We start from the raw sequence: 23,733 nt of genomic DNA, 5'->3' as shown, positions 1-23,733 counted from the left end.
CAACATCTGTGGCTGATTATTCATCCAGCTTTAGTTTGTGATACTGACACAGGGTTTGTGAGCTTTCAATTCCAGCGTAGATCTAATGACATGCACACTCCACACTCTGTGGTCACGTGTAGTGAGTTCTTGTACAGTAAGAGGAGACAGTGGAGGTGTGAAATCCACATTTCTAGATATTGCTGAACTGCTGGTGAATCTTAGGTTATCTCACAGCTAACATGAATGTAGCTCATGTATGTTTAGTTTATGCAAAAAGCATTCTTTAATCCCTTTCCTAGCCATACTTGGGTCAGTTAAGAAAATAGAAAGCGTGTTATTATCAGCATGGATTGATGGATATACACTAATGCATAATAATTTCATGGGATGTGATTAACGCATGATTAAGCACATCTCGTCATGTTAGAAAAAGAAATTCCAGTCTAGTTGAAATTTTTAAAAAGTACAACATACCCTACATTGGGCAGACCAACGATTCCTATTTTCAGTGAGGTCCCAAACCGTCCAATCAGCGGTGGTGGCTGTTGTCCATCGCCTTCCTTTCCCTGATAAAGACAATGTGATAATGTATTCAGTGAGTATGAGCTCCGGTCATTACGTCATCTACACAACCATCTCTGGTCACATCGCAGTAGTCTACACAGGACACACCTTCTTGGGAGCCATTTCTTGCTCTTGGGTTTGCGCGGCCTATGAAAACTGCTCAGAACTCCCTGTGTAAAAACATAGTATTGCAGGAAAAGTAAGGGCTGGACTCTAAAAGTAAGAATGCAAGGGCAGGCTAGTTCACTCCTCATGTGCGTCCAGTCAGTGGACTAGATTCACACTGGCTAACACTCCTCTCTCAAAATAGGGCATGCATCTGCTAGGAATGAAACATGACACTGGTGGCCTGCGTTCTGACCCACGTTTCTATATTTAGTGAATGTTTGTTAATAATATTACTGTACTTGCAAGCTGACTCAGACACAGTGTTAAGCAGGTGTTTGAGTACTACATACAGTATACTGTATAAATGATGGCACAAGCCTATGTTGAGTCAGTGGTAATTCCTCATATCATTTGTTTATTTATGACAGGCCTCTCACCAAATTGACAGTGCTTTGCATGAGGATTACTTTGCATTGAGAATTCCTAAACTGGCAGCTGCATCTCTTATCAAGATGGGCTAAATCACTACAAGTAGCTGTGTATACTTGTCGCAGAGTACTTGTATGGCTGTCTGTCCTCCAAGCGAATGTAATACTATACACGAATAAATCTGCGCAAGGGCGTGCGCGCACAATGGAGAACGGCTGCGAGGGCCAGATGACGGCATAGTCTGGTATAGGTACCCTAGGCTGACGATACAATATTTTGGTGAACAACATTGACCGACTTGCTTGACAACAAAATAATAAGAAAATGTGTATGCAAATGTGCAGTTGTAGCAGTAACATCAGGCAAGGATTACGCACACGTCAGGTACGCACAAGAAACACGTTAAATCCCATCCATGTTCAAAATTAATGGGAAGTTGTCGATGTGATGTCTGCATATGCAATTGTTATCACAGATCAATGATCTGACATGTTAGTCTGCAGATACCATGGTGATGAAAACGGATGAAAAGGGCATGGTTATGAAATAGAATGTGAAAACTGGGTGCAGAAAGAAGAAGAATTTCTTTCAGTCAAACGTCTTCTTGTAGTATTTACCCTTATTAGATTCTGATTTTTAAGATTTCAGGAAATTCTCTGTTGGAATCAAAATAATCCGAATAAGCCTTGCCTGAATTATTTCCCCTGCCTTGGACGGGAACAGGTGTAAGTCTGTAGACCTCACCCATCCCCAAGCATAAGATTACACCGATTAGTTAATTGCCCACAAATAAACTTCCCTCAAGGCCAATACAAATTAAATCATGCAACAACCGGGCGCATGGCCTAATCCCGCTCCCTGCGCCGTTTAACATGCAGAAAACGAGGCTCTAGTAATCTAGATTTGAACCGAGTCAGAGGCCCTTTGTAGCAGGAATTTAAATGAATAGGTCTGAATTAATCATTTATCTTTTGTTGTTTAATGCCTTGATTGATGCACCGTCACTTAGCCTCCCCACAATAGATGCAGAACGTTTTGTTCTACCAAATAAATCATTCTCATTGTTTAAGGTACATTGATCAATCTAATGGCTTGTAATAGGCTCCTAATTGCCACAGAAAAGTGCTCGCGGATGGAGTCCTGGATTGGAGATTCAACTCAAAATTCCCACTTGAATGAATTGGTTAGATGTGATTAGAAGGGATGTTGCCATTGCCACTATGTAGCTCCCTTTATTTGTATGAAAATTCACATTTGTTATTTAAAATGACTAAACAGGCAAAACTGCTTTAAAAATACCCTCGATGCTCTATTGGACATCCATAACCCTGCTGTCTGACACCTGCCATTCTACACAATCATTTTCATGTTTAAGATTGCAGCTGCTAAATGTGTCTGCGTATTTCCTCCAGGCAACATAACATACACTATTGGATTTGATAATCATTTGAATTACCTGTAATAATGTTAAATGTCCGGGAACTCCACCGCTGATATCTTAGACATTAATAAATGTTCCATATAGCCTATTTAGGTGTATGCAAATAAGATATCATGGCAGACATAGCCTAATAAAGAACCAACCACAGAAATCCTCCCTTTTATGCCTAAAAGCTGAGTGCAGTGAACATTCAGAATAAAATGCCACATATCGTTTTGTAGCCTATAACATTTTAAAATATGTCTTATTAGTGAGAATTGCCTGCGTCTAACACATCTTAATGGCCACTCACTCCCTCTGTTTCTCTGGCTTTACAATCAAATTTGTTTATGCAGAATCGACGTTTAATAGTGCTAATAGCACTCCACTCAAATTGTCATGATTGCAAAAATGAAGCAATTTTCTTGGCTCTGTTCCTTGTATTTGATGAAATTGTTTTATATTCACCTCTCCAAAGGTGGGGATTTAAAGCTGCGACAGCCTTTGAACAAATTGCGCTTAGACTGACTGGCAGCATTCATGCGCCATAATGGAGCATTATTTGGGCGTTCTGAATACTGTAATGCACGGCTTTCTCTGAGCCCCCATTTCTCTGGAAAATTGCTTTAACTTTTAGCGGATGATGATTCACACCAAAGCAGCCCATTGTTAAACCACGTCATTACCCCTAAATGTTTTAACAAGCTGTAGAGCACCTTGGCATATTTGATTGTGATTTTTTTTTAAATGTATGCTGAACAAGAACCATTTGGAGGAAAGTTTGAAAATCTGTCTAAATATATGTCCAATACAAATGAGTCGTCTAGCCTGAAATGTGTAGGGCAATTTATGAAATAAATCCAGCGCTCAAACCATAGGCCTATCTCAAGTAAAAAACGTAAACATACCATGTGTTTATATTTGTTTAACATTGGATGTTGATCGCCTCCAGTGATGTTTTTAACTCAAGGAAAAGTTGTATTCATTGAAGACGCATCAAATACTGATTAGGCTAATTGACACTTTTTAATCAACCTATCATACCCACCATCAACAGACAGGCGCGTGTGTGCGCACGAGGACGAGCTCACGCACGCCCGCGCCCGCTCTCATCCACACACACACACGCGCGCGCGCGCGCTGTGTCATAAACACACAAGAACGTCTTTAGACTGTCAACTTATAAACGCACATAAAGCTTATAGCCTAATGAAACAGGCGAATTCGCCCGAGATGTAGACCATCTTACCTCGTCGCTGTCTTCTCTTCAGTAGGCTATTCAGCATGTATCAGCCTATCGGAACTGACCCCAGTCAGAGGCCTTGTGAGAACTTTTGCTTAACTTTCCATAAACGCCGACAGCGAAACACGTGCCTTGGCCTATCCTGAAAGTACACCAGGTATACCTTTAGAAATGTGAACATAACAGCTATTATAACGGACATCGATCTAAAACCAAAATGTGTTAAGCACATGTGACCATTTAAGACTCCACGACATATCAACACAGGCAAATACAGTACGGTACGTGTGCTACGAGAACCTATATTTAACATTTCTAATGGTTTACGAAAAGTAAAGTAGCCTATATACAGTATTAAACACTTTTACGCTATGAAAATGTCCTAAAGTAAATCATATCAGGTGCTTACCTGTTGGAGAGGACAGGCTTACACCAATATGAGCTCGGTTCTACAATGAAAGGAGACATTGAACTTGATGGGAGAATAGGCTACATAAAATGTATTAAAAAAAAAACACCAAATCGTATCTTGCATGACAGTCAGAGCTGCACAACAGATAATGATTGACATGCAGCTTTTAGCGTTTCTGTCCATGGCCGAATCTCTCATTGGCTGACTTCAGCCCCCTGCCAGGAATATAGAGCTTAGATTGGCTGCGAGCTCTTGCCAGCTGTACTTCAAAGAACGAGCGCTGTACAACTAGGTAGTGTGGGAGCTCCGAGCCAAGAGAGAAACCGTGTGACTTCAGAAAAGCACTGAGCTTGGATCAAATTGGAAACGTACATTATTGTAAACAACTGTGAGTTTCAACATAGCACAGGCCCTGGATATGGCTACGTCTATACTTGGGGTAAGTGTTCTTTTCTCATTTCGTGCGTAAAAGTTGGATAGTTAGTCTATAGCCTACTTCCCAGAACGTCGTCATTGCTGAAAGTGTAGGCTTAGATCCTAACATCTGTTTTGACGTTGAACTTTGTTGATATTGGATATTGCGTTGAGTAGATGTGCAGATGTTATATTATCAAAAGTAGTTTGTAACAGGTTGTTTGGTGCTGCATAGAAAAAATATCACACAGCAACTATACGAGAAAACTTTTAAAGACAAACGTAGGGTGAACTCTACCTTCTTAATTGCATTATTTCGGCATTGTGACAGTTAATTTGGTTATATTTCCATCCTGTTGGTAACACTCTTTGATAAACATTCGTTGTAACAGTGGGTTATACATTTTATAACGCACAAACACTCACGTATCCAACACAACATTGCTAGCACAGTAATTGAGACTTTCTGTATACCAGATGGAAGCATTCTTTGTGTACACTCGAATTTCTTCATAGAGAAGAGTTAATTATTGTTTGTAGTAGGCTACTCTGAATCAATAACTGTTGTTTTCTTTACACTACTTAAAATCAAGAACTTTTCTCATTTCAGGAAGAACCACGATTTGGAACTACCCCTCTAGCAATGCTGGCTGCAACCTGTAACAAAATTGGTAACACCAGTTCTCTTACCTCTCTGCCAGACACCAGTGCTTTTTCCAAAGGTGGATTTCATCCCTGGAAAAGATCATCCTCTAGTTGCAATTTAGGATCCAGTCTCCCTGGATTCACTGTAGCAACGAGCCGCGGATCGACCGGACTAACCTCAACTAGTGGCACGGGGAACAGCGCGTTTTGCTTAGCGTCCACCTCCCCGACGTCCTCGGCGTTTTCAACAGAGTACAGCAGCCTGTTCTCCAATTCGGCGAGTGTTACATCGCAAGAGTCCGGGCAATCAGCTTTCATCTCAAAAGTTCACACATCTGCAGATACCCTCTACCCGCGGGTAGGGATGGCACATCCCTATGAGTCGTGGTACAAGTCTGGTTTCCACTCAACTATCTCTGGCGAGGTTGCGAACGGCGCGTCCTCGTGGTGGGACGTTCACACCAACCCTGGCTCGTGGCTCGAGGTCCAGAACCCCACAGGCGCACTGCAGACCTCCCTGCACTCCGGGACACCACAAGCCATACACTCGCAACTCAGTGGCTACAACCCCGATTTCTCCACGTTGACACACTCGGCATTCAGCTCCACCGGTATAAGTCCCACGGCATCTCATCTCTTATCAACTAGCCAACACCTGTTAACACAAGAGGGTTTCAAGACAGTCATTCCAACGTATACGGACGCATCTGCTGCCAACGCCATGATTTCAGGCGGTAGTTCAGGAATAAGCAGCTCCTCCAGGTCATCAAGGAGGTATTCCGGCAGAGCAACATGCGACTGTCCCAACTGTCAGGAGGCTGAGCGTCTGGGGCCCGCGGGGGCCAGTCTCCGGAGAAAAGGACTTCACAGTTGCCACATACCCGGTTGTGGTAAGGTGTATGGAAAAACGTCTCACCTCAAAGCCCATTTGAGATGGCATACTGGCGAGCGCCCCTTTGTTTGCAATTGGCTATTTTGTGGCAAAAGATTTACCAGATCCGATGAACTTCAGAGACACCTTCGCACACACACCGGCGAGAAAAGGTTTGCTTGTCCAGTATGCAACAAGCGTTTTATGAGGAGCGACCATTTGAGCAAGCACATTAAAACGCACACTGCCGGCGGAGGAAGCAAAAAAGGAAGCGACAGTGACACCGACACCAGTAACCTGGAGACGCCGAGGTCTGAATCCCCAGAACTCATTTTAGACGGGGTAAACCCCAGAATCACGGTCAAGGAACCATCTCCTCACGACGAGCCCTGAATGACTCATTTGAATGACCTAAAGAACTCACTGCACACCAACATCAAAGACTGCACATGTAAACGGGTTTGAAAGACAATACACATAAGATTTTTAGAATATGAGGCAATTATTCCAAATTAAGCAAAATAGGTATTTGAAAACAAAAACTGTTCCGATATGATCGAATGTTTGATTCGTAATTAACCGACAAACAAAATGGAAAATATTATTATAATTATTTTTCACTAACTCAAGCTGTCAACTCCAAAATGAATGGACGACTCTTTGCACGGATAAGTGCGTGAGGGTGCACTACTCAAAATTAACTTGGTTGGACCATGTAAGTTGCCATCATCATGTACAATATTGAGGACAGACAATGTATTATTTTCATGTAAATGTTAATTATGATTGTTTTATTCGTGTTTGGGAACCTGAAAATCAGGGAGTTTACTTTTGACGCACTTTGTGGATAGGCCTATGTATGTACACAGCTTTTTAAAATCAGTTAACCATTTTATTTCTTTGCTAAAATATATATATAAATGTTTACCTGTATAGAGTCACACGTATAAGCCTTTCATTTTGTCATAATTAAAAAGATCTACAAATCTGAGCCTGTAGTCGTGTGATGGCAATGTTTCCGTTTTTATGTCACATTTTTTCATTTGGCAACAAAAGATACGAAATAAAATAAATTATATACAAAGAAAATGTATTTTAGTACATAAATCATAGATGGCCTATGACTGCTCAGTGTGAAAAGGTGTGTTTCAATCAATCTGAGATTGCTGATATAGCCAATCGCACCTTCACGTGCATTTTCTCTGGGGAATAAATCAATAGTTAATGCCCCGGAAAAGACATTTCATGCCCAAATGAAAATCTTGTTAAATGGTATTAATTATGACTTGGAGCACATCACAGCCCCATGTGTCTTGTATTTGCGATTAGGGATTCGTGTCTTATCAAATATCTAATTAATCTCTGAGACATCATTTGTTCAGTTTTACTTTATCTGGGGGTTTCCGAGGGGGGTAGATGACAAAGGCCCCCTGAATATTTATTTTAATTGTCCAAATTAACTGCTTTAATTTGCATGTCAAACGGAGAGATGGCAGTCAAAGAATAAGGAGAAAGCATATTTAGCTGCGCTGAACGTTATGGGAACTGTTTCTAAACTTCAGAATAAGGAGAAAGCATGTTTAGCTCTGGATGTTATGGGAACTGTTTCTAAACTTCAGAATAAGGAGAACGCGTGATTAGCTGCTCTGGATGTTATGGGAGCTGTTTCTAAACTTCTAAAAAAGGAAGGGGCAAAAAGCCATATGCAAATGATGAATTAGAAATGCTCTTGTCGCAGCGCAGTCAAATGGTGCCTGCGTGTTATTTGAATATCAGTGGCCCCGTGTTGAAAGGGTTCAAGGATGCTCTCTGGCTCTTTGTGCTTGCCCAGTGCAGCGTCCGATCTCAAAGAAAAACCCGAGGAATAATTACAGCGTGAGCCCGGGCCTGGGAATACTTCAGGGACAGGCGGCTCATCTAGACAACCTCCTCCGGAGGACGCTCAATTGACCAGAAGGCAATAGAAGAAAATCATTTTCATTTCCTTTTGTGTGGCGGGTTTCAGGCAAATTTTGAGGACATATTAAAGTAGGCAAAATAAATCATTAGAATGGCCTGTTCAATTTTTAACAAACGTGTAGGCCTGAAAATATCAAATATTAAATTGGAAAAATACATTTTAAGCATCCTTAATTGTAAAAGACTGCAACAGATCTTCACACTCAATATTGCTGAAAATCAGACAAACAAGCCTAGACTTTGCAACCCTTTTCGCAAAGATTTGACAAGCGCAATCGCCAATTGTAGGCCCTAATGTAGACTAAATTAAAAGCTTTTTAATTTTAACCAAATTGGCAAAACAAAATATTTCTAATTTAATTTTTTTTTTTCTAACTTCAACGCAAACTTATGCATATTTCGTTTCATTTTCATGAGATGGAAACGTATTAGTTCTGTGGAGTAATTCGTGAGCTCACAATTACATGGCAACAAAAATAAACAAGATTTAGTGCGTCTAAATGCGAAGGGGTGTGAGACGCCTGGGGTTGCGGACGGGCAGGGCTGTCAGTTACCGCTTTGTTGAGTTTCCTTGGAATGTCCTCTCGCTGAGTATCAGGCAGAATTCATCTTTGTTTTCAAGCCACAATAAAGGAGATCAAAGAAAAGAGATCCAGCTCGACTTTGCGGGACTAAGGACACATTTCACTCCCGCCATTCTTTTCTTGTCCCAAGGGTCATGCGATGTCCATCATTTAGCTTCAGGATGTAAGGTCATATAAGCATTTGTCATAATAATGATTACTGCACTAAATAGCCTAATATGTCATATAATTTAAGGAGGGAGGGGGGGGGGGGGGGGTTAAACTAAAATAAATTGTATCAGTATCATACATGATAGATCTTTCAACACCTGATCAATATAGGACTAATGATCAATATTTATCATTCGTCACGTCCTGAATTTATTTTTGACGTTATCAAGCTACATCATTTTATACTATTTCCTACAAATAAATTCAACAGGTAGACTACTCAAAAGATTAAAATGCAGTTCAGCATGTATTATCTGAAGTTTATTCAACAGCCCGCATCATTAATGAGTATAATCTGTTCCAAAACAATATATAATCTCTAGTCTTTGGTCATTGGTCCATCAAACTTGATATAACTTTTGCAATATGTACTGATGTATTTCAAATACATTGGGAAAACACTAATAGACATTTAACCACAAATAATTTTGTTTCCGATTTAGAACAGAATAATAATAGTATGCTTTCCAATTTTAGATGGTTAGGCAGGCCTATATCACACTAGAGTATAGATGCAATAATTTCAAATTCACAGCCTTTCCTATAATCAGACAAATCAGGTATGATTTAAGTTATTTTAGGTGTAATGCTGCCCTCTGCTGGGAAAAACAGAGACCTGTACAAATAATCTGGCCAATGAACCACTTTGAGCAATGGGCGATAATGTTGTCTTTCAACCTCTTTGTTCACTGTTTAACCTACTAGTAGCTTGAGAATGACCATACACACATTTGAAAACATTACAAATTGTTTTAAAAAATATTCCTTTTGCAAAGGATCAGCAAAATAAGAGATGATTAATAAAGACTTTGAAAACACCTGTCAGTGCTTTCCTTCTCCTCTATCACGACTACGAGCTCCTCTCTCCCTGGCCACACTTCTGCTTCTACTCCTTTCTCTCCCTCTATCTTTGCTCCTACTCCTTCTTTCTCCTTTTTCTCTCCCTCTATCTCTGCTCCTACTCCTTCTTTCTCCCTTTTCTCTCCCTCCATCTCTGCTCCTACTCCTTCTTTCTCCCTTTTCTCTCCCTCCATCTCTGCTCCTACTCCTTCTTTCTCCTTTTTCTCTCCCTCCATCTCTGCTACTGCTCCTCCTCTCTCTTACTCCTCTTTCCTTTGCCCTGTCCTTGCTCCTGCTCCTCCCTCTGCCTCCTGTTTCTCCCCCTCTCTCTCTGCTCCTCCTCTCAGGAGCTGCATCCTTTGCTCCATCTTTTCTCTCACTTCTGTTCCTCTCTTTTGTAGGTTTCCCCGCACCTTGACTACCGTCTTTATTACCGTCTCTCTCCTCCCTGTCTCTCTCCTCCCTGCTCCTCCTGCTGTTGTGCTGGTGTCTCTCCTGACCTTCGTCCTCCCTCCTCCTCCGCTCTGCGCTGGGCTGTCTGTTCTCTCTGTGGCCGGCTTCTGTCCTGGCTGCCCTGTCCTCTCTGGCCTCCTCTTTCGGCTGCTTCTGTGGGGGCTGAGGGCTGCGCGACCTGCTCCTGTGAGACCAGCCCCTCGTTTGACCCCTGACCCTGCTCTCGCTCTCAGTGCTGCGGTCACTGCTGGAGTCTTTTCTCTTGCTCTTCCTCTTCCTCTTCCGAGGCTCGTCTGACTCGCTGTCGCTGCTGCTGCTCTCGGAGGAGTCGCTGGAGGAATCACCGCTTTCCTGTTTTCTCTTCTGCTTTCTTTTGTTCTTCTTCTTCTGCTTCTTCTTCTGCTTTTTGCTCTTCTTCTTCTCTTCCTTCGTTTCAAGACGGTCAAGTTTCCTTTAACAACAACAACAGGAATAGATATATGTTACCTGAAGTTTGGCCATATTGCACTTCAATAAAATGCACAAATGTCTCTAAAATCCCTAAATGAGTCAGAGTTAATCCATTAATTACATGCAACCTCCCTTGTGTTATCTTACAATCTGCACATTATACACACATGAATATGTCCATTGTTCTCTATTCCTACCTGAGAAGCTTCTGTTTCTGTTTGGTGGTCAATGACTTCAGGAACTCCACCTCAGGATCCTCTTCCTCCTCACTGGCAACATAGTCCTGTAGGTGACAGATTCACATCACACATGTTCAACATAGTTCTGTAGGTGACAGATTCACATCACACATGTTCAATATAGTCCTGTAGGTGACAGATTCACATCACACATGCTCAACATAGTCCTGTATGTGACAGATTCACATCACACATGTTCAACATAGTCCTGTAGGTGACAGATTCACATCACACATGTTCAACATAGTCCTGTAGGTGACAGATTCACATCACACATGTTCAACATAGTCCTGTAGGTGACAGATTCACATCACACATGTTCAACATAGTCCTGTAGGTGACAGATTCACATCACACATGTTCAACATAGTCCTGTAGGTGACAGATCCACATCACACATGTTCAACATAGTCCTGTGGGTGACAAAATCACATCACGCATGTTCAGAAGTTAGAAGGGACCTCAAACATGGCTGAAGGTGAAGAATGCAAGAAAGGGAATGCTGCTTAGGGGGAAATTATAAACTTTATAGTGTTGCATCTTTCTACAGTCCTATAATCTTAGCAGTTAGTTTAATCACATCTTCCCACTTGACGAAACTTGCCCAGACTGGAATGGCTCTGTGGTTTCCTCTGATAATTGGCCACTTTTCAGCAATCACATTTAGACCAGGGATCTGCCATAGATAGGGCTGCTCTGCAGGGGGTGGGGCAGTGGCACCAGATGCAGTGTGTGTGTGTGTGTGTGTGTATATATGTGTGTTTGTGTATGTGTGTGTGTCTATGTGTGTACATGTGATTACCTGCAATGGATCACAAACAGTAGAATTTCTCCCAAGGACACATTTTTTCAGGGCAAACCCACTGTTCCGCATCTCTGCCATTAACTCGGAGGGGTGCATCGATGGACCTGTTAGCACAAATCACAGCCTTAAGGTCCCATTGATGTCTGCCTATACCAGCGACTGCCTCCGCAGTGGGGGATTCAGGGGCGGCTTTGTTAAGCGAAAGGGACACCAAATCAACTCACTCGTCTTCTGGCTGAACAAATCATACAATATCATTCTCTCCCCAGCAGCAGTTAGGGGATCAGAATACACAATAATTGCATTGTTCTCCTGGCACAGGAGGGGCGCCATTACAGCACACCACCATCACAACCCTGCGCTGGACTCTACCCGAGAAAAAACATTACTACTACTCAACTTCCCAACTGCTGGAGTCTAGAGAATGCCAGAGGAGAGAGAAGCCAGTCACTGTTGCCACGCAGGGACTTTCCAAACACCCGCAAATACCAAACGCCCATGGTTGATATTGAACGTTTTTTTGATGGGTCCTTGATATTTCTGCTGGTTAATTTTATATCATTATAGATAATTGGAATGCATATTAAACGGTGAAATTGAAATTCTTGACCATCAGGTGAACATCATCCTATGCCTTCCGCGCACACATTACACATTTTGAGTTAACAAGATAATATCACACTGATGATGACAATGGGATGACAGAAGACAAGTTTATAGATATTTCATAAACTATGAATATGATCAACTGTATACTGTAACCTCCATATTATCTTATTCTTGCACTTTGGCTTTAGCACTAGATTATGCTCTTAGTCACTTGTTTAGAAAGGAGATGCGTTTGTGAATTTTGGCGAGTAGTAGTACACTGAGCGTCAAAAGCGTCTGCTAAAGTAATGACCTCCATGTGGTGAGCCCTTTGGAAAGACCAAGGACAATCAAGGCAGATGGTAAGAGACATAACTTACCAGCAGCTTCCTCTGTGGCCACCGAGCTGGCGTTGATGCCTGAGAGGCCGAAGAGAGGGCACTCTCTGTCCGTGTTCACATGGCCCCATTTGTGACACTTGATGCATCTCACATTGCGAACCTAAGAAAAACTGCTAATTAATTTACCTGATTGCAACAGTCAAAGCAAAGTCAATGGAAGCCAGTAATTGTCCTTTGATATGACAAATACTAGTGAGGCAGTTTGAGTCATAAATATGCAAGTCACTATACTCACCTGAATCCCAAATGGCTGATCTCTAACATTCATGTCATCCTTAGCATACCTAAATGCGTGAGGGAAAACGTAAATTAATTAATTAAATGATGATAGGCCAACTAATGAGAAAAAGTTGTGTTTAGAATAACATATTTACTTCTCTCGAGGAGCCACCTTCTGCCACTCAAACTTGTACTCTGACTCTCCCTCCTGAGAGGAAGCAAAACAAACAGTGTATTTGTGTGGCTGCTGCAGGCTGTAGATGCATTAATGAGCTCCCACAGCCAAGAAACCTCCTCTGATAGAACTATTGAAGTTTACCTCTTTTGTCTCCTCTGTTCACCAGAGGGTTGAATGTGGGAGAAAAAAAAGGTTAAGAGGTCAGAGGCACGGTTTCTTACCATCTTGTTAGAAAAATAACAAAATGCACATCTAATGTACCAGATATCATTGCAGTTACCTTTAGATGCCCCAGGTGGTGCCTCATACATGAAATTGAGACCATTTTTGACACGGTCATCACCCATCAATAACCTAGGCAAGACATTTTAAACAGAATATCTATTCACATACCTCATCTTCATCCATCTAGCTATCTCCATAACTCAACAGAAACCTGTAACTAGCAAATCTAGGAAGTCTAAGCATCTGGAGTAACTTGGCTTGCAAGCTAACGTTGGCTATGGTATAGCTGGCATCATACCTGTTGTTGTAGGTGTCTTGTTCTTTTAAGTAAGACTGCAAAAGATCCTCTTGCTTCTTCTTCTCGAAGGTTAATTTCTGCTCTGCTATCCATACCTGTAAGGCAAGGCAAGGCAAGTTTATTTATATAGCACATTTCAGCCACAGGGCAATTCAAGGTGCTTTACATGAGACATTAAAAGCATTAAAACAAAAAGCAAGACATTATAGACATTTAAAACAAAAGGCAGGACAAATTAAAAGCATTAAAACAAAAAGCAAGTCATTATAGACATTTAAACAAAAAGCAGGACAAATTGTAAATGTAAATGTAAATGAAGAGGACTCACTTTTACTAGATAGAATGATAAAGTCAAGGTTTCCGTCCTCATCCGGGGCAATTTAACGTTAGACTAACTAGCCTACTGCACACTAGCTAATCGGTACTAGCTACTAGCTAGTAACGCGTGAACAATAACTCTACAATCAAATCATGAAGTAATGTAGCTAACCGTGTAATGATCATTTAGTTATCACAGGTGTTTACCAAATAGCCGATATCGTTAATCTAGCTAGCCTAACGTTAGCTGGTTAGTAGCATATTCGTCAATCATACGAGCTGCTAGGAGGGGCCATGGCTATGCTAACGTTAGCTAGCTAGCTATACTAAGCTAAATCAGTAGCAAGCTAGCACATTAGCTAGCTTATCCAGCAAAACTCAAGGCACCTACTTTTTTGATGTTTGACTTCGATGCAGGATGAAAGTCCTTCTTGCACATGAAATTAGCAAAAGACTTCCCCATGGTTGACTAGGGGGTTAAATTAAATAGTTTTTCTTGCTCTTCTAGCGCTAACGGAACTGATGCAGACGTAAACAAACGCAATGCGAGCACATTGCTTTTCCGGTTCAGAGTTCCTCACACTGGGCATGTGCACTTGGAAAAGGTTCACTCGATCGCATTCACTCAGGATCACGGGTTTTGTACTTTATCTAGCACGTACTCCAAATGAAACTCAAAAAACCTCAAAACATATATAACAATATATAAACTCACTGTAACCAACCTACGAACCCGTGACACAATCTAACGACAGCTATTTGACTTCATGCGATTAAGATGACCACGCGCTCCTCCCCTGCCGGCTAGGTGGTGCAACGCCGGCGTCTATAACATATTTCATAACTTCCCAGAAATGTGTACCTCGAACGGACTATGAAAGGAAAGTAAGATTGACACTGTGTTGTTTCATGGATACAGAGGGCACCACCACCTATCTTCTGGTTTCGAATCGTGGTTCAATTTATTGACTGCAGTCACAACAACAGGTAAAGTGACCACTTCGATCTAAGCCACAGTTATTATTAGCTACTGTAACGGGTTCATCCAGGCAAAGCCTGCTAGCTGGGACATTAACTTACAAGTCCAGTGGCAGTGCCATGAACATGGCCGGGCTTGTAAGGGACATTACTTTAGAGCTGCTGCCTTCAATTAACACAACAACATAAATAAATCTGTAACCTGCCAAGATAGGAACCTATCCATGGCTGTCACTGCTTTGTATTTGAACAGCGATGCACCCGTCTTCATGTGACACCTTCGTGGCTCTGCCCCCGTCCACCGAAGGACAACGCATCATCTTTGGGAAGAACTCTGACAGGCCTTGTGATGAAGTCCAGGAGGTGGTGTACTTCTCTGCCCAGGACCATGATGCAGAGCCTAAAGTTGAGGTAGGTCCAAGTCCCAAAATCAACTCTTAAATGCCCCATCCCCCTCTACTGCTGTGGAGATGGTGGGAATCCAGTCATAGCAGCAGGTCGTGCTTATGGGGTGTAGGTGTGACATGAGAGACCTGTGCATGCATATCAGGTTGGCTCATCTGGGGCAATTTAACTTTAGACTAGATGCTCTGACATGCACATATTATGATCAAAATGCTATTCGCCTCTCCTCCATCCTCCTCCAGTGCACATACATTGAGATCGAGCAGGCCCCACACACCTATGCTGTTGTTCTGAGCAGACCAGCTTGGCTGTGGGGGGCGGAGATGGGTGCCAACGAGCACCAGGTGTGTATTGGGAACGAGGCAGTGTGGGGCCGGGAGAACGCAGACGACGAGGAGGCCCTCTTGGGCATGGATCTGGTCAGGTGAGTTGATCGTCTGCCCATGTAACCGAGTGAAACGTGGAGTAGCTGGTGAAACTCACTCCTCAACGGAGCGCTGACAGTCCCTCCAAGAGGGACGTCCCTGTTGGCGCAACGGTCAGCACTTCCGCCTCCCAAGAGGGAGACCCGGGTTCTAATCCCATGCATGCATCCTATGCATGCCTAAACAGTTTGGTTACACCTGCTCGTTTACAAAGCTAATATGTACCATAATGCACCTCAAGTCCACATACAACTGAGTTATGTAGTACAGCGGCTCTTTATCTGACAGACTTGGATTGGAGAGAGCGGATTCTGCAGAGAAGGCTGTGGACGTCATCACAGAGCTGCTGGAGAAGTATGGACAGGGAGGGAACTGCATGGAGGACGAGTGTGGCTTCACCTACCACAACAGCTTCCTCATCTCGGACAGGATGGAGGCGTGGGTGCTGGAGACCGCGGGGAAGCACTGGGCGGCAGAGAGAGTGCAAGGTGATCAGATAATGAATAGACTACTGAGGATGGACATTCTGTGAGTTGACAGTAGCGTAAATGTCAGAAGTAAAAAATAAAATAAATCCTGTTTCTGTTGTAGACGGATATCGTAACATCTCTAACCAGTACTCCATAACAACCAGGATAGACAAGGAGCACCCTGGGATGAGGGCGTATGCCCAGAGCCAAGGCTGGTGGGATGGGAAGGCACAGTTCAGTTTCGCCGAGGTGTACTCCTTCATGACAACAGCCAGGATAGAGGCCTCTGGCAGCCGATATTGCGAAGGACGAAATCTATTGGAGAAGAGCAAAGGTTAGTTACAATATGCAGAGAGTAGACATTACATTAAATTACATTACAGTCATTTAGCAGACGCTTTTATCCAAAGCGACTAACAATAATTACATTTAACGTAGGAAAAGCCAATGTACTACTACTTGCCAGAACTCACAAGTGCATCTTCTTTCTAAAACAAGTGACTAAGAGCATAATCTAGTGCTGAAGGCAAGAATAGCAATCTAAAGTACAGTGCAATACAATACAGTACAATACAATAAGTGCTTAGGAGGGAGGATTGTTGTAGTACTTCTTGAAGAGATGAGTTTTGAGCCTGCGACGAAAGATGGGCAGCGACTCTGCTGTCCTGACATCAGTGAGCAGTTCATTCCACCACTGTGGGGCCAGGACAGAGAAGAGCCATGACCGTGTCGATCGACCGCAGGGGCCTTGGAGTGACGGGGCAACCAGTCGCCCCGAGGTAGCAGAGCGTAGCGGTCGGGAGGGGGTGCAGGGTTTGACCATGGCCTGGAGGTACGAGGGGGCTGTTCCTTTCATTGCCCTGTAGGTTAGCGCCAGAGTTTTAAACTGGATGCGAGCCGCTACAGGGAGCCAGTGTAGGGAACGGAGGAGGGAAGTTGTGTGGGAGAATTTGGGGTGGTTGAACACCAGGCGAGCAGCGGCTTTCTGGACAAGTTCCAGAGGTTTAATGGCTGACGCTGGGGCCCCAGCACAGAGGGAGTTGCAGTAGTCCAGGCGGGAGATGACCAGGGCCTGGATGAGTACCTGCGCCGTTTCATCAGTGAGGAAAGGGCGAATCCATAGACCCATGGACAGTCGATTATCAGTCTATTATATATGTCATGTAGGTGATTTTACCATGTTTAATGGGGTTTTGTATTTTCTGTAAATAGATTACTGGACCATGTTGAAGGGGGCTGTGTATTTTCTGTATATATAGATTATTCAAGCATGTTTAACAGGGTTGTGTATTTTCTGTATATAGATTATTCAAGCATGTTGAACGGGGTTGTGTATTTTCTGTATATAGATTATTTGACCATGTTGAATGGGTTGTGTATTTTCCTGTACTGTAGGTCACATCACAGCTGAGACCATGATGGAGATTCTCAGAGACAAGGAGAGTGGGATTAACATGGAGGGGATGTTCATGACCACAGGCAGTATGGTGTCTGTGGTCCCCAGGGATCCCACTCTGCCAGGTGTGCACTACTTCACCGCCACACCTGACCCCGACAGGTATGGTCTGGAGCCTGTCAGCGCCATCATTACACATTATACTGTGCCGTGTCAAAAATCATTTGTCTCGCTTCGACAATGTATGTTACATATACCATGTATGGCAAGTAAGAATCTCTGTTATACAACAGGTCTGTTTTCAAACCTTTCATCTTTGTGAGCGACATCAAGCAGCTGAAACATACGTGTTCTCCCAGTTATGGGTCCGATGACCCTGTGAAGAAGAAACCTCGATTCCAGAGCAAGCCAGATCGCAAACATCCTCTGTTTCTCAAGCATGAGGTGGTGACGGCCATCATTGAAACCACCAAGGTCCAGAACCACAACTCAAATATTTAGTGCTCTTGATAAAAGAATAATAACAATACTGATACAGTATGTTAAAAGTTAAATGGTCATTTAAATGGAATACTTTAGAAGAGAATCTAACTTTGATTTATTTTCCTCTTAGGAAAAAGGAAAGAAGATCTTAGAGAATATGAGACAGCTAGAGAAAGACTTCATGGCTGAGATGGAGAAGCTTCTGTCTAACGGAGTTGAGGACTCAACACAGGTCGTACATCTGTTCTCCAACTCTGTTCAGGAGGAGATGAACATGAAAATTTGAATCGGGCTCTCATGTCTAAAATGGCTGATTTTCAGATGACCAAGCCCAGGCATACAGTACAGTGAAGGATAACTGGAATCCTGGAGTATCAGATAATCATTAAGGAATGTATTCTGTTTTAGAAATGACTAACGACAGTTCAATCTGTTTTTGAAATGGTTGTTGATTAATCTAAACAATATGCTTCACTTAGGAACAGAGATACAGAGGAGGACATTGGAATAGATGAAAGGAAAGCTTTTGATTTGCTAAAGAGGTTTTGATGCAGGACTAGTTGGCTTCAAATTTGAATAATACATTTAGTTTTAGCCCGCGATATGAGAAATACATTTGCCAAATCATTAAACAAACTTTGCTTGAACCACATAAGGTGTGTGCATAATATGACTCAAACACATTCCATTATACAGTACTAAACACCACATTGTTTAAGTACAATAATCTAACATAAATCCATAACTCTAACAGAGAAGTGACCTACCTGCAGTTAGATGGCACATTCAGTTTCAATCTACTTCAAGTTAAAATAAAACAACTAAAATACAATCTTCCATGACGCCTAGTCAGAAAGATCGTACCAACATAGCACAAAATGTCAAGACAGCGTAGCCAAGACAAATAGGTACTGTATTGATCCCAGTGGAAAAATTCATTGTTAAGGCAACTGTGCACACGGACAAACAAATAAAAAGCTCACAGTCATTGCATACATTTTGATTGATAAATCACTATTCTGTCATTCAATGCATCAAGTATCTCTCTCTCTTTAGGTCGTCCTCAGACGAGCCCTCCATAGCTGCCTCAAAACATTCAGATAACGCTGCAGAATAATACAGCACACTTACATTTACAGAGTTCTGACTGATCCACTTATTACACTGAAGCATCTAGTAGTTGATAAAACTCCTGTAACTCCTGACTCACCACTCAGAGAAATGTTATTAAATAATCCCAGCCATCACCAAGACCAGTTTGGTCACCTATTCATTATAATTTCTGTCTATGACAGCTGAGAATGCTGTCATTACAAAAGAAAGAACAAAAACATGAGCAGCTTGAATTAGACAGCTTCAACAAAAACGAGTGCAGTGACGAATGCTATGACCACATATTATTACTATATATTAAGAATTTAAAAAGCAGCAGACTCTTCAAGTCGGCCCTAAAAGCTAGTACTGCCAGTGCCAGTAGGAACCTATCCATGGCTGTCACTGCTTTGTATTTGAACAGCGATGCACCCGTCTTCATGTGACACCTTCGTGGCTCTGCCCCCGTCCACCGAAGGACAACGCATCATCTTTGGGAAGAACTCTGACAGGCCTTGTGATGAAGTCCAGGAGGTGGTGTACTTCTCTGCCCAGGACCATGATGCAGAGCCTAAAGTTGAGGTAGGTCCAAGTCCCAAAATCAACTCTTAAATGCCCCATCCCCCTCTACTGCTGTGGAGATGGTGGGAATCCAGTCATAGCAGCAGGTCGTGCTTATGGGGTGTAGGTGTGACATGAGAGACCTGTGCATGCATATCAGGTTGGCTCATCTGGGGCAATTTAACTTTAGACTAGATGCTCTGACATGCACATATTATGATCAAAATGCTATTCGCCTCTCCTCCATCCTCCTCCAGTGCACATACATTGAGATCGAGCAGGCCCCACACACCTATGCTGTTGTTCTGAGCAGACCAGCTTGGCTGTGGGGGGCGGAGATGGGTGCCAACGAGCACCAGGTGTGTATTGGGAACGAGGCAGTGTGGGGCCGGGAGAACGCAGACGACGAGGAGGCCCTCTTGGGCATGGATCTGGTCAGGTGAGTTGATCGTCTGCCCATGTAACCGAGTGAAACGTGGAGTAGCTGGTGAAACTCACTCCTCAACGGAGCGCTGACAGTCCCTCCAAGAGGGACGTCCCTGTTGGCGCAACGGTCAGCACTTCCGCCTCCCAAGAGGGAGACCCGGGTTCTAATCCCATGCATGCATCCTATGCATGCCTAAACAGTTTGGTTACACCTGCTCGTTTACAAAGCTAATATGTACCATAATGCACCTCAAGTCCACATACAACTGAGTTATGTAGTACAGCGGCTCTTTATCTGACAGACTTGGATTGGAGAGAGCGGATTCTGCAGAGAAGGCTGTGGACGTCATCACAGAGCTGCTGGAGAAGTATGGACAGGGAGGGAACTGCATGGAGGACGAGTGTGGCTTCACCTACCACAACAGCTTCCTCATCTCGGACAGGATGGAGGCGTGGGTGCTGGAGACCGCGGGGAAGCACTGGGCGGCAGAGAGAGTGCAAGGTGATCAGATAATGAATAGACTACTGAGGATGGACATTCTGTGAGTTGACAGTAGCGTAAATGTCAGAAGTAAAAAATAAAATAAATCCTGTTTCTGTTGTAGACGGATATCGTAACATCTCTAACCAGTACTCCATAACAACCAGGATAGACAAGGAGCACCCTGGGATGAGGGCGTATGCCCAGAGCCAAGGCTGGTGGGATGGGAAGGCACAGTTCAGTTTCGCCGAGGTGTACTCCTTCATGACAACAGCCAGGATAGAGGCCTCTGGCAGCCGATATTGCGAAGGACGAAATCTATTGGAGAAGAGCAAAGGTTAGTTACAATATGCAGAGAGTAGACATTACATTAAATTACATTACAGTCATTTAGCAGACGCTTTTATCCAAAGCGACTAACAATAATTACATTTAACGTAGGAAAAGCCAATGTACTACTACTTGCCAGAACTCACAAGTGCATCTTCTTTCTAAAACAAGTGACTAAGAGCATAATCTAGTGCTGAAGGCAAGAATAGCAATCTAAAGTACAGTGCAATACAATACAGTACAATACAATAAGTGCTTAGGAGGGAGGATTGTTGTAGTACTTCTTGAAGAGATGAGTTTTGAGCCTGCGACGAAAGATGGGCAGCGACTCTGCTGTCCTGACATCAGTGAGCAGTTCATTCCACCACTGTGGGGCCAGGACAGAGAAGAGCCATGACCGTGTCGATCGACCGCAGGGGCCTTGGAGTGACGGGGCAACCAGTCGCCCCGAGGTAGCAGAGCGTAGCGGTCGGGAGGGGGTGCAGGGTTTGACCATGGCCTGGAGGTACGAGGGGGCTGTTCCTTTCATTGCCCTGTAGGTTAGCGCCAGAGTTTTAAACTGGATGCGAGCCGCTACAGGGAGCCAGTGTAGGGAACGGAGGAGGGAAGTTGTGTGGGAGAATTTGGGGTGGTTGAACACCAGGCGAGCAGCGGCTTTCTGGACAAGTTCCAGAGGTTTAATGGCTGACGCTGGGGCCCCAGCACAGAGGGAGTTGCAGTAGTCCAGGCGGGAGATGACCAGGGCCTGGATGAGTACCTGCGCCGTTTCATCAGTGAGGAAAGGGCGAATCCATAGACCCATGGACAGTCGATTATCAGTCTATTATATATGTCATGTAGGTGATTTTACCATGTTTAATGGGGTTTTGTATTTTCTGTAAATAGATTACTGGACCATGTTGAAGGGGGCTGTGTATTTTCTGTATATATAGATTATTCAAGCATGTTTAACAGGGTTGTGTATTTTCTGTATATAGATTATTCAAGCATGTTGAACGGGGTTGTGTATTTTCTGTATATAGATTATTTGACCATGTTGAATGGGTTGTGTATTTTCCTGTACTGTAGGTCACATCACAGCTGAGACCATGATGGAGATTCTCAGAGACAAGGAGAGTGGGATTAACATGGAGGGGATGTTCATGACCACAGGCAGTATGGTGTCTGTGGTCCCCAGGGATCCCACTCTGCCAGGTGTGCACTACTTCACCGCCACACCTGACCCCGACAGGTATGGTCTGGAGCCTGTCAGCGCCATCATTACACATTATACTGTGCCGTGTCAAAAATCATTTGTCTCGCTTCGACAATGTATGTTACATATACCATGTATGGCAAGTAAGAATCTCTGTTATACAACAGGTCTGTTTTCAAACCTTTCATCTTTGTGAGCGACATCAAGCAGCTGAAACATACGTGTTCTCCCAGTTATGGGTCCGATGACCCTGTGAAGAAGAAACCTCGATTCCAGAGCAAGCCAGATCGCAAACATCCTCTGTTTCTCAAGCATGAGGTGGTGACGGCCATCATTGAAACCACCAAGGTCCAGAACCACAACTCAAATATTTAGTGCTCTTGATAAAAGAATAATAACAATACTGATACAGTATGTTAAAAGTTAAATGGTCATTTAAATGGAATACTTTAGAAGAGAATCTAACTTTGATTTATTTTCCTCTTAGGAAAAAGGAAAGAAGATCTTAGAGAATATGAGACAGCTAGAGAAAGACTTCATGGCTGAGATGGAGAAGCTTCTGTCTAACGGAGTTGAGGACTCAACACAGGTCGTACATCTGTTCTCCAACTCTGTTCAGGAGGAGATGAACATGAAAATTTGAATCGGGCTCTCATGTCTAAAATGGCTGATTTTCAGATGACCAAGCCCAGGCATACAGTACAGTGAAGGATAACTGGAATCCTGGAGTATCAGATAATCATTAAGGAATGTATTCTGTTTTAGAAATGACTAACGACAGTTCAATCTGTTTTTGAAATGGTTGTTGATTAATCTAAACAATATGCTTCACTTAGGAACAGAGATACAGAGGAGGACATTGGAATAGATGAAAGGAAAGCTTTTGATTTGCTAAAGAGGTTTTGATGCAGGACTAGTTGGCTTCAAATTTGAATAATACATTTAGTTTTAGCCCGCGATATGAGAAATACATTTGCCAAATCATTAAACAAACTTTGCTTGAACCACATAAGGTGTGTGCATAATATGACTCAAACACATTCCATTATACAGTACTAAACACCACATTGTTTAAGTACAATAATCTAACATAAATCCATAACTCTAACAGAGAAGTGACCTACCTGCAGTTAGATGGCACATTCAGTTTCAATCTACTTCAAGTTAAAATAAAACAACTAAAATACAATCTTCCATGACGCCTAGTCAGAAAGATCGTACCAACATAGCACAAAATGTCAAGACAGCGTAGCCAAGACAAATAGGTACTGTATTGATCCCAGTGGAAAAATTCATTGTTAAGGCAACTGTGCACACGGACAAACAAATAAAAAGCTCACAGTCATTGCATACATTTTGATTGATAAATCACTATTCTGTCATTCAATGCATCAAGTATCTCTCTCTCTTTAGGTCGTCCTCAGACGAGCCCTCCATAGCTGCCTCAAAACATTCAGATAACGCTGCAGAATAATACAGCACACTTACATTTACAGAGTTCTGACTGATCCACTTATTACACTGAAGCATCTAGTAGTTGATAAAACTCCTGTAACTCCTGACTCACCACTCAGAGAAATGTTATTAAATAATCCCAGCCATCACCAAGACCAGTTTGGTCACCTATTCATTATAA

General features: G+C 42.9%; 5 protein-coding genes across 5 annotated transcripts in view; 3 read left to right on the top strand and 2 right to left on the bottom strand.

Moving 5' to 3' along the window:
* The window catches only part of LOC311313307 (obg-like ATPase 1), a gene marked incomplete at both ends in the record, with an annotated part of 36,501 nt that extends 35,832 nt beyond the window's left edge, over positions 1 to 669 (bottom strand). The window contains 2 exons of the mRNA XM_084443426.1: positions 457 to 548; positions 655 to 669. Of these exons, the coding sequence (XP_084299552.1) occupies positions 457 to 548; positions 655 to 669 (107 nt within the window). The remainder of the gene's footprint in view (positions 1 to 456; positions 549 to 654) is intronic.
* Positions 670 to 4,576: 3,907 nt separating this feature from the next.
* Positions 4,577 to 6,481, top strand: sp9 (sp9 transcription factor; the record flags this gene model as incomplete). Its single annotated transcript, XM_084443424.1, has 2 exons — positions 4,577 to 4,597; positions 5,183 to 6,481. 2 exons carry the CDS (start codon positions 4,577 to 4,579, stop codon positions 6,479 to 6,481), a joined length of 1,320 nt encoding a protein of 439 aa, XP_084299550.1.
* Positions 6,482 to 9,118: 2,637 nt separating this feature from the next.
* cirsr (corepressor of RBPJ and splicing regulator) lies at positions 9,119 to 14,385 on the bottom strand. Its single transcript, XM_084443423.1, has 10 exons — positions 14,247 to 14,385; positions 13,538 to 13,632; positions 13,295 to 13,368; positions 13,156 to 13,169; positions 12,992 to 13,044; positions 12,853 to 12,901; positions 12,597 to 12,717; positions 11,626 to 11,732; positions 10,782 to 10,867; positions 9,119 to 10,585 (listed from the first exon to the last, which is right to left on the bottom strand). Exons 1-10 carry the CDS (start codon positions 14,316 to 14,318, stop codon positions 9,664 to 9,666), a joined length of 1,593 nt encoding a protein of 530 aa, XP_084299549.1. The 5' UTR covers positions 14,319 to 14,385; the 3' UTR covers positions 9,119 to 9,663.
* Positions 14,386 to 14,577: 192 nt separating this feature from the next.
* LOC311313273 (secernin-3-like) lies at positions 14,578 to 19,516 on the top strand. The gene is made up of 8 exons (XM_084443381.1): positions 14,578 to 14,842; positions 15,087 to 15,244; positions 15,481 to 15,662; positions 15,952 to 16,151; positions 16,255 to 16,467; positions 17,529 to 17,691; positions 17,823 to 18,003; positions 18,143 to 19,516. Exons 2-8 carry the CDS (start codon positions 15,089 to 15,091, stop codon positions 18,296 to 18,298), a joined length of 1,251 nt encoding a protein of 416 aa, XP_084299507.1. The 5' UTR covers positions 14,578 to 14,842; positions 15,087 to 15,088; the 3' UTR covers positions 18,299 to 19,516.
* A 13-nt stretch (positions 19,517 to 19,529) lies between these two features.
* LOC311313274 (secernin-3-like) lies at positions 19,530 to 22,760 on the top strand. The gene is made up of 7 exons (XM_084443382.1): positions 19,530 to 19,686; positions 19,923 to 20,104; positions 20,394 to 20,593; positions 20,697 to 20,909; positions 21,971 to 22,133; positions 22,265 to 22,445; positions 22,585 to 22,760. The coding sequence occupies exons 1-7, from the start codon at positions 19,531 to 19,533 to the stop codon at positions 22,738 to 22,740; spliced, it is 1,251 nt and encodes a 416-aa protein (XP_084299508.1). The 5' UTR covers position 19,530; the 3' UTR covers positions 22,741 to 22,760.
* The last annotated feature ends 973 nt before the right edge of the window (positions 22,761 to 23,733 follow it).

Source organism: Borostomias antarcticus (genome assembly GCF_949987555.1).
Source record: "Borostomias antarcticus genome assembly, chromosome: 9".
NCBI classification, from domain to species: domain Eukaryota; kingdom Metazoa; phylum Chordata; class Actinopteri; order Stomiiformes; family Stomiidae; genus Borostomias; species Borostomias antarcticus.
Note: the sequence above shows the minus strand (reverse complement) of the source record. Positions and strands in the feature narration are given on the sequence as shown.

Excerpts from the sequence above, each read along its gene's own strand:
- cirsr (XM_084443423.1), bottom strand. The coding sequence starts at position 14,318 with ATGGGGAAGTCTTTTGCTAATTTCATGTGCAAGAAGGACTTTCATCCT. Across the intron at positions 12,902-12,991 it reads AAGGTGGCTCCTCGAGAGAA|GTATGCTAAGGATGACATGA; the intron begins GTAAATATGTTA and ends TCACGCATTTAG. Across the intron at positions 12,718-12,852 it reads ATCAGCCATTTGGGATTCAG|GTTCGCAATGTGAGATGCAT; the intron begins GTGAGTATAGTG and ends AGTTTTTCTTAG.
- LOC311313273 (XM_084443381.1), top strand. The coding sequence starts at position 15,089 with ATGCACCCGTCTTCATGTGACACCTTCGTGGCTCTGCCCCCGTCCACC. Across the intron at positions 15,663-15,951 it reads TTGGGCATGGATCTGGTCAG|ACTTGGATTGGAGAGAGCGG; the intron begins GTGAGTTGATCG and ends TTTATCTGACAG. Across the intron at positions 16,468-17,528 it reads TCTATTGGAGAAGAGCAAAG|GTCACATCACAGCTGAGACC; the intron begins GTTAGTTACAAT and ends CCTGTACTGTAG.
- LOC311313274 (XM_084443382.1), top strand. The coding sequence starts at position 19,531 with ATGCACCCGTCTTCATGTGACACCTTCGTGGCTCTGCCCCCGTCCACC. Across the intron at positions 20,105-20,393 it reads TTGGGCATGGATCTGGTCAG|ACTTGGATTGGAGAGAGCGG; the intron begins GTGAGTTGATCG and ends TTTATCTGACAG. Across the intron at positions 22,134-22,264 it reads GCCACACCTGACCCCGACAG|GTCTGTTTTCAAACCTTTCA; the intron begins GTATGGTCTGGA and ends GTTATACAACAG.